The sequence below is a fragment of the Dermacentor albipictus genome, unplaced genomic scaffold, assembly GCF_038994185.2.
Source record: "Dermacentor albipictus isolate Rhodes 1998 colony unplaced genomic scaffold, USDA_Dalb.pri_finalv2 scaffold_102, whole genome shotgun sequence".
NCBI classification, from domain to species: domain Eukaryota; kingdom Metazoa; phylum Arthropoda; class Arachnida; order Ixodida; family Ixodidae; genus Dermacentor; species Dermacentor albipictus.
Genome location: NW_027225656.1, coordinates 77,283 through 87,260, shown reverse-complemented (window position 1 = coordinate 87,260; position 9,978 = coordinate 77,283). Strand labels below are relative to the sequence as shown.

The following is a 9,978-nucleotide window of genomic DNA, read 5'->3' as shown; positions in this document are numbered from 1 at the left end:
GTGCAGATTCCAGTCGGCGTAATGAGGTGTCCTCCAGCGGTTCGAATTTGAGGGCCTTCCCACCCAGTTTTAACTTTCTTCAACTGGGCGGCGATGTGTCTACTCATTACGGAGTAATCGGCCCCTGTGTCGACTAAGGCGGTAAGTGCGTCCTGCTAGTAACAGCGCAAAATGTAGACAAGAGACGAGACAAGACGACACCACAAGCGCCGACTTTCAACAACGTTTATTCCGAAAGAAACACGGCTTCTTATAACTTCCGGTCGGTGATAGTCGATGGTACAAAAGCTATGAACAAAAGTCTTATCACCAGCACCATTGCCCACCACTGCACCATTGCCCACACGTGTCGCAGTCACGTGATCGCACATCATGTGAAACATGCACTTTTTTCTTTTTTGCACTCAAGATAGTGGTTGCACGTGCAAAAACTCAAGTTCTTTTTTTGTCAGTAACAAGGACGGCGTGCGAACGCATTGGTCACGAAGTCTGGTGATCTCGGCTGCCACAATTATTGTTACCATGCAACACCAACTCGCCCAATCCGCTGCCCTTCTACAATTATCTCCCGGACCAGCTGGTCATTGTGTTTTTTCAGCACATTACAGCGTCTGAATTCTGCGGCGCAATCTTTTGAGGGGCAATCCCTGATATGTATGCCTAGATTCCTGCTTGCCTGCTCGACGCTAAGTTTGTGTTCCTTCAGTCTTTCATTTGTGCATCTAGAAGTTTGCCCTATATACTTTTTTCCACATTTCAGAGGTATTAAATACACCACGGCTTCTGTGCACTCCACAAAGCGATGCCAGTGATTAATCGTGCACCCTTCCTGGTTTATCGGCTCTTCACCATTGACACGTCGGCAGAGGCTTTTTAGTTTTTTGGGGGCAGTAAGCACTACATTAACCACAGCTTTGCGCCCAATCTTTTTCAAGCGGTGAGATAAGTTGTGCACGTATGGCAGGGCCTCGGTCCGTCGCTTTGCTTTCATTTTTGGCTTCTCGCCACCTGGCTCGCCATGGGCACCAGAATCACCAGAATCATTTTGTGGAGTGCACAGAAGCCGTGGTGTATAGTGACACGTACTACTATTTGAAAACGTGTTTGGGCTTGATAAGAAAAAATACATTTTTTAGATAAAGATTTCATTCAATTGGAAGACGAGAAACATTTGGCTTTGTAGTATACTGTTTGCAAGCAGACGACAAGTGACGGAGGTAAACTTACGGGGAGGTCACCGCTTCCTGATTGGCTGCTCTGTCCGCCCCGCTGTCACAAATTTTGCATACTGCAACTTTGTGACGTTGCAGCAACTGAACAGAACGCGTATCGAACAAAATAGGCAAAGACTGCTGCAACGCGGTGCTCCCCAGACGACCCCACACAGTATCGACTCCTGCAACGCACGGAAGTGACGTCACTAAATGTCAACGTCACATGCACGCGTATTTCCGTTTTTTCGAGGGCGCGCGGTTTGATTATTTGTTCGCACGTGACATTCAGTACGCATCCCGTCAGCCGCGCTTGCGGGTCGTGCTTTTCTGCTGCCGCTGGTGCTGGACCTAAGGCCTGGTTCTGCTGCAATCACGCAAGCCTCTGACATCATCCTTTTATATGCGCGAAAGCTGCTTTGCAGGGTTATTTTATATTTGCTAGCGTTATTTATATCTATTCTAATAAGTATTTTGATGGTATTTTGATTGTGTTAGTCGCGTATTTGCCGATCTTGCTGTCCTTGTTCGCGACCGCTTGCTTTGTTCAACCCTAGCGCGGATTTCCCGGATTCAACGTATATATAGTGCTAACTAGAAGGTAGCCTCCTTTCGTTTGTGAAAAAGCTCAGATTTGATTGTGTTAGTCGCGTATTTGCCGATCTTGCTGTCCTTGTTCGCGACCGCTTGCTTTGTTCAACCCTAGCGCGGATTTCCCGGATTCAACGTATATATAGTGCCGACTAGAAGGTAGCCTCCTTTCGTTTGTGAAAAAGCTCAGATTTATTTTCTCGCAGTCTTTTTTTTCTTCTAGGTGTCATTTTAGATTGCACTGCTTGCAACATGACACGTGTTTTGGTTGCCGGTGACTCGATGGTGAAATACGCGGACCAGTATTTCCCATCGCGTCGTAGTTTGTCAGTCAGTGTTGCCGCGCATAGAGGAGTAAGGATTGAGCATTTGCTGTCAATGATTGCTGACAAGCTAGCTGGTTTTGATGTTGTCATTGTGCACGTTGGCACTAACAACACTGTTGACAGTGTCAGCGTGTGCATGGACAAGTATCGCCAGCTCGCTCAGGGGATCATTGAGAGAAATCTCATGGTGCATGTAGCTTTTTCTGCCATTCTTCCTCGGGGGCAGAATCAGTACAGCTCATGGGAAGCTGTCTTCATGGTTGCATGACCTGAATGGTAACTACGAAAAGATTAACAGTGCCCTGATGCAGTACTGCCACGAGTGTGGCTACACATTCCTGGGTGGTCTCGTGGACAACTGGCCCAGTTGCCTGAGCAGAGATGGTGTCCACCCGAGCCCCTTTGGTAACAAGGTGCTGGCAGACTTCCTGTACCAGGGGGCCTGCACCCTGTCCATCCATCTGGAGAGAAGCCGCATCCAGCAGTCCTACAAGGAGACCCAGGCACCTTCTTCATGGACCAGTTGGACTCGGCAGGACAGCATCCCTGCCATCTCCGAGGCTGACTTTCCCCCGCTTGGTTTGCATACTTTCATTTCTTCGCATGCAGCAAGTGGACCTTCCACAGCACCAGCTCCTGTCTGGAAAGCCAGCACTGCTCCCTTGCAGAGGCACGGCACCAACCAGCCTACCAGAACCCTTCAAGGTGCTGGATTTTCACTTGTTGGCGGTGTCCGTGTCCGTTGCAAGGGAAGCAAGGCTTGGTTCACCTGGGACAGCCTGCCTTCCCCCACTTTCCATGGCACAAGTGTACCAAGTAGGGGAAAAGCCGAGGGGAGGTCTGCTGAGCCAATGATCCCTGGTCGAGGTGCAAGCACCACTTGTGTCTGGAAAACTAGGAGAGCCACACAAAAGCATGAGAGTGCTCCTGTTGTGTGCTCACCTGTGGGGGAAGGAGAGGCCAGTGCTCAAGAAGCAGCTGTGCCAGAGGCTGTCCCCCACTGTGGCGACGGGGAGTGGAAAGTGGTAGTATCGAGGAGGAGGCGGAAGGCTGCAGCACTGCACAAGCAAGAATGGAGCTGTGACCTGGCTGCAGACAGGAAAGGCAAAGTTCTTGCTGTGACAGCTGCCAAGTTCTTGAAGTTCGCTTCACCTTTGAAAGCAGTTGTAAGCCAGAAACAGACATGCATTGACAGTATAAAGTCTGAGTCTGCTCCTTCTGCTGTCTCTGGTAGCAAGCTTGAAGGACAAGCCAGTGCCCCTCATGACGCCATTTGTGATAGTTTTGGCAAGGTGCAGCATGTGGCTAGCAGGCAGAATAAAGACTGCTTGGTAGTTGCTATGGCTGAGTGCAGACCTGTCATAAATGGTGTTCCAAATGAGGTCATTGTCTGCAAATGCTGTAGGTCAGAAACAATGCAAGATGGAGGGCAGATGACGAGCAATCCTGGCACAGAGGCTGGTGACCTTGACAAAGCTGCGTGAATTGCTCCCACGCGAGGTAGGTGTTGTGAGGCTGCTTTGACATCCAGCTGCAGGCCTGCCAGCTCTGATGCCCAGGCTGTTTGTGAAGGAGCTGGTGCTAACACAACCAGAGTTCCTAACACTGTCACTTTATTGCATGGTGGAGGCAGCAAAGTTTATTTAAATGCAACATTTGATAATTTTATTTCTTTTAGGCAAATCTTTGATGAATGGTGCAGGGAGGGCAAGCACATAGTCACAATAAGTAGGTCTCATAGAAGTCCATTTGCAACAGAATCTAAAGAGTTTGAGTATATTAGGATTTCATATAGCTGTGTTCATGGTCGTGCTATAAAACCAAGAGGCACAGGAAAGCGACCCAAGCAAGCATACAATGGTACTGGTTGTGAAATGGCAGTTTCAGTAAGCCTGTGCAAATCACCTACTCTTCACTACAAAATAACCAAGCTGCAAGCTAAGCATAATCACGCCACGAAGTATTATGACTTGTATCCTCAAAGCAGGCTTCTAAACGATGCAGAGAAGGTAGAATTCTTTGATTTTGCCAAATGTAATATTGGCCCAAAGTATTTTAAAAATTTGGTCGAACAGAAAACGGGCAAGAAATTAACTACAAAAGATGTTAACAATTACAAGCAAAGGTTTTCTATTCCTATTTGCAATGAGCAGGCTCACGGAGAAATGGTCTTGGAAAAAATAGACACCTTGTTAGCAAATAATCCAAACTGGGTCATTCACTATGAAAAGAATCAAAGTAATAACCTGCAATTTGTGCTACTTCAGACAACGCACATGCGTGAGATTTTGGAAAAGTACCCAGAGATTTTATTTATTGATGGAACATATAAAGTAAACATTGAAGGCTATATCTTGTACTCTATATTGGTTGAAGATGGTGGAGGCCGCGGGAGACCTGTGTGTTATGCCTTTTTGCGGAATGAAACGACTGAAATTGTGCAGGCTATGTTTGCCAAGTTTGCAGAGTTTAACCTGTTCATTGTATCTGCTTGCAGAGTAGTCATGATAGATAAAGACATGAACGAGCTACGCATTTTGACTAAGATTCTTCCTAATTCTGAAATTTTGTTGTGTACATGGCATGTGCTGCAATGCTTTCAGCAAAAAGTCAATGAGAAAGCTAGACTGCAGCGTGATCAGTTACTCCCTCTGTTAAAAAAAATTGTTTATTCCTTCACTGTGCAGGACTACTTAGACAGGCTTGCTGAGCTCGAAGCTATGGCGCCTAAAGATTTTATTTCTTATTACATGCAGAACTGGCACTCCTGTAAAGAAATGTGGGTACATGCATATCGGCAGAAACTTCCTACATTTGGTAATAACACGAATAATCGCATTGAGTGTCACAATCAAAAGATTAAAAGTTATCTCACTTCAAGCATGCATTTGGTTCAAGCCATAGAAGCATTAGTAAGTTATATTGAGAAGGATTTCTTATCTCTAAAATTTTCCAAGTTTAAGGAAATGAAGCTGAACTTAAATGTAAATGATGTCAGTGAGCAATTTCAACTAGACTTGGCCCGTAATTGCACTTCTGAGGCCACAAGTAAAGTACTTGAGCAGTATAAACAGTTTAAAGAAGTAGGTTATTTGGTTACTTCCACTGCTAATTCTTATGTAGTGGCTTCAGCAAGTTCTGAGCACAGTGTTTCATTATGCCTGACGCGTTGCATGTGTGCTTTTTATAATCAGTACAGTTTGCCTTGTGCACACATTATACCTGTTTTAGGCTTGTAGCGCAGCTCGGAAGAGCAAAAAAGGAATAAGGTAGGGGTAATCAAAGGGAACGGGAAACAGAGTGAGCGCTAACTTCCAACTGACAGTTTATTTCGTGACACGAGACTACTTATACACTCGGCAAACCAGAAAAAGACAGAAAAGACAACCAGCACGCAGATTATCCTGTAACTACTAGGGGTAGGACTAGCGTCATCCCTTATATTCACACCGTCTCGCATAATCTTAAGAAAATCGCCCAGCGAGCGAATGTTCGTGTAGTTTTTTCTGCCCCTAACAAGCTAATGAGGATTTGCAAACTCACTAATCCCAATAAGGTAGCTCCTCTTTCCTGTGATAAGAACCACAAAAATAAGTTTGTTAATTGCACACATTGTGTCGTTTATTCTTTTCCACTCAAGTGCGGAAAATGTTACGTTGGACAGACTGGGCGATGTCTGAATGACAGGCTGCGCGAACATCGTTATAATGCCAAGAATTGTATTACAGCTGGGGGGTTTCTGGCGCAGCACTGCAAAACGTGTGGTTGCGAACCTGTCTTAGAGGAATGCGTCATTCTTGGTCGCAGTCGTAATCAGCTCACAAGAGAAATCATCGAAGCAAAGGCTATCATTGGTCTGGGCCATGCATGTGTAAGCTCACCTTCATTATCATTATCAAACACTGAATTGGCGTATCTCCGACTGCAGCCACAGGCTGTCTGAATGTTACCACTTGGTCACTATCGGTTTTGTTGCTTCATGTCTTTGTTATCTCCTGATGTCATATGGTTTGCCGAGTGTATAAGTAGTCTCGTGTCACGAAATAAACTGTCAGTTGGAAGTTAGCGCTCACTCTGTTTCCCGTTCCCTTTGATTACCCCTACCTTATTCCTTTTTTGCTCTTCCGAGCTGCGCTACAAGCCTAAAACAGCCATGACATACCAACTCGCCCAAACTGCTACGCTTTTGGCACACATTATAGCAGCTCGCCATTTTGCCCAGCAAGACCTTTTTGACAAAGCATGCATACCGGACAGGTGGTGTAAGGATCATTTCCTGAGTGACAGCTGCATGGTCTCAAGTGCCACACCAGTGGTGACAAGCAGCATTCAGCTGCTGCCATCTGTGAAGCTCGACACTGCTCAAGAAAAGTATTCTTACACCTACAAGAGGCTTTGTGAAATGTCCAAGACTGTGGCTAATGTATTATCTAATTGTGGTGAGAAGGAGCTAATGGAAAAACTTGCATCATGCGAGGCATTCTTCAGAAACTTAACCACCTTTCCTAGTAATCAAATTACAGTTAGCTTACAAGGTACACCAGCTCCATTACCCCAATCGACTGCTACAAGCAGTTGCAGGCATTCGAATAGTACAAAACTTGTTGTACCTTTGGTAAAAGCAAGAAGAGGACGGCCAAAGAAAGTCAAAGCTGTTAAGCGTAAGTTTTTGCCATCGCAAAAGCAAATGGTAAGCCTTGCAATGGTGACAGCAGACATGTTAAATGTCTGCAAACGCTACTCTCTTTCAGATGCCGATTTAAATGCCTTAGTACAGGGCACCTCAATATCAGACAGCGTGATTAACGTAGCACAATACTTGATTCATCAAAAGTTTTCTCACTGGGATGGCTTTCAAGATGTGCTACTTGGCCATCGTTTACTATTTACTAAAGTAGAAAGCCTTTTTATTCAAATCTTGCATGTCCGAAATCCCGATCACTGGCTTACGGTAACCAATGTTGAGGCTGATAAAAACACAGTCTTTGTATATGACTCAATTGACCAAGGTACTCCTTCTGATGCCGTCAGGCAAATCTGTCACATGCTAAAATTGCAGTCACCAACGCTGACCATTTGCACTAAAGGGGCACAAAACCAGTGCAACACGCTTGACTGTGGCTTGTTTGCAATTGCAAATATGTATTATTTAGCATCAGATAGGAGACCAGAAAATTTAAACCTTAATCAGAGTATGCTGCGCAGACATTTGCTGAAATGCATACAAAAAGGCAACATGGAAGATTTTCCACTCACAAGCTCCCCCACTACTCGTGTGCGGCCAAAAGATTGTATTTATGAGTTGCATTGTGTATGCAGGCAACCGCTGTATGGCAGAAAAGTACTGGACATTTCTTGTGCATACTGTTCAAAAACCTTTCACAGGGAATGCCTTCGCCTTTTACCAGATGATATGGATAAAAAAATAATTGTGTGCTCTAACTCATGTTTGGCCAAGGAAAAAATCCACACTTGTAGTACGTAGCATTTTTCTCTTTGTACGGCTTTAGCCAAACCTGACTATAACAAACCAGCATAAAGTGAATTATCCTGTATATTGTACACACAAAACTTCCTGACTGATACTCATGCAAAACACTCACTTGTAACAGAAGCCTTTTTTTCGAACTTTTTTTTTAAATAGTGCCTAAATGTTAGAATACTTGGAAACATACCAACAGTGTACTTCAAGCAAGCTCCTATCGAGTCTCTATTTTGAGTGACTGGCAAACTGTTTAAGGCTAAAGATTGCTGTCTACTATGCATGGTTTTGTTTACAAAAGTGCAGGTAACTCTGACTTAATTTTTCCACTGAGGACAACAAATTCATATAGGACAAACACAATACAAAAGTCTGTTTCCTTTCGTTATAGGCGCATTTGGATTTAAAGAATTACCTGATATAATGAACCTATTTTTAGTGCATAGGCCAGTTTGTTATTATTGGGTTTCAGTGTATCTACAAGCTACCAGTAAACACTGACACAAACCGGTGATGTGAAACTTTTGTTGTTCCAGAGCCCCGTTAGCAATATGCCTGTATACTTCGATGCTGTTAAGAGGTTTATTTGTTCATTATCAATGCATTAACTTAGATCCATTAGCAGCTAGGCAACTGCTTTATGGTTACCTGCGGCATCGGGACTGCTTAGGCCCAACCACAAGGAACAAGTTTACAACATATTTTTGGCCGGCTATTTGATTTGATGTGGGCACAATTCAGCATCTAGAGCATCAACCCCAGCATCTCATCGTTCTTGACGATGGCAGCTGGCGTCAACAATCCGTCAGGAATGTGTTTCTTGTGGTTGAAGCTTTAATGTGGGCAGGTTCACTTTGTATTATTCAATTTGAAAACCTGATCAATCTGCTTCTAAGTAGTAGCAAGTATTTTGGATATTCAACTGTGTTACAAAATTTGCTTGCCGTCGGTCTGGTACTGCTTTAGCAACCGAAATCTGTACTGACATTGCCCCATTACCTTCCCGTTGCCGCAAGTCTCTCGGCGGAGCCTGACCGCTACAGAGCGCGTTCCCGGGTGGCGGATAGAGAAAACTCTTGTCAGGAAGCTGCGCTAAGCAGCTTCATGCAAGACAGGCACTTGTGCCCGCGGACCAACAGGCTAAGAAAATCCTCAACAGCAGCACTCAGGTTGTCACAGTGACATGTTCATCTGAGAGTGCAAGTTGCAGATTCTTTTTAATCCTTTGTACTTCACCTGCGTTTTTTTCCCTCTTGTACAGGTCCACTGATGTACCAGCTGCATGCATTCACACTACCATCAAGTCATCAGGAGCGTCTGTACCTCTATCTAAATATTACACTATTGCCTAAGGTGGAAAATCAGACTTGTATATTTTGCTGTAATGGTTCTGCCAATAAAAGATTGATTATACATATTTATTTTCTTGCAAAGCTGGCATTGTGTATGTAACAGGCCAGTGCAGCATATAAGCTATAACTTTTTTCTTGCAGATGCATAACACTCACCTGCTATGAAACCAACTTGCACTGCATAGTTAATATGAAACACAGAAGATGATTGTGCACCATCTTGAGTGCCTTCGCATTTATTTAGTAGTATTTTGGATCAGCTATGCAGCAAAACTTGGCTTCCATGTTGAAGGACAAACTAGCCTACACACAAGTTTCTTTTTGCACTAACTACGTTAAGTATGTGCCAATTAATTCCTAGGCAAGTCTTTTGAAATACTGCTCCTTGATCAAGTGCTTGTCACTGTCAAAATTGAGGCAAGGTATAGCTTTGGCTACAATTTTTATTGGTTATGAACACAAATGAACAGAGACAGCGTTTAAAAAATTCATGCTAAAGGGCAACACTCTATGACAACCCAACACTCAAGTCCAGATTACACTGTTTTGCAATAAACTCGAAAAGCACAACACACATTTACTGTTCGATTGTCTTTCACTGTTGCATGGGTGATCAAGTATTGGGCCCCTGTACCTAATCTGAGCATACCCTAAATAGTAACACAATTCAGTCATCCAAATTACATTTTTGCGTGCACTATGCGTACATTTTTTTTTCTAGGACATTTTCTGAGTATCCCATAGACATTTCGCTGCAAGACAAGTGGATATTACATGGATGTTCAGTGAACGTCTAGAAAAGGGCATTTTGAATGTTACCTGAAAACAGCCTCAATATTAATTCAAAGTTATTCTTAGTTTGTTTGACTGAAAGAATACAGCACATTTTTATGGTGTACAACAGTGTAGCCCATCTAAATGTTACTTTAATGTAGCAGAGAAATCTGCGCTGATTAAAAGAGCTATGTAAAGGTAACCTGCTTCACTACATGAAATGGGTATGAAAAGGTGACATA

General features: G+C 43.9%; 1 protein-coding gene across 1 annotated transcript; it reads left to right on the top strand.

The window, feature by feature from the left end:
* The first annotated feature begins 1,457 nt into the window (after positions 1-1,457).
* On the top strand, positions 1,458-9,062 carry LOC139053370 (uncharacterized). Its single transcript, XM_070530382.1, has 2 exons — positions 1,458-2,707; positions 8,872-9,062. The coding sequence occupies exons 1-2, from the start codon at positions 2,434-2,436 to the stop codon at positions 9,060-9,062; spliced, it is 465 nt and encodes a 154-aa protein (XP_070386483.1). The 5' UTR covers positions 1,458-2,433.
* The last annotated feature ends 916 nt before the right edge of the window (positions 9,063-9,978 follow it).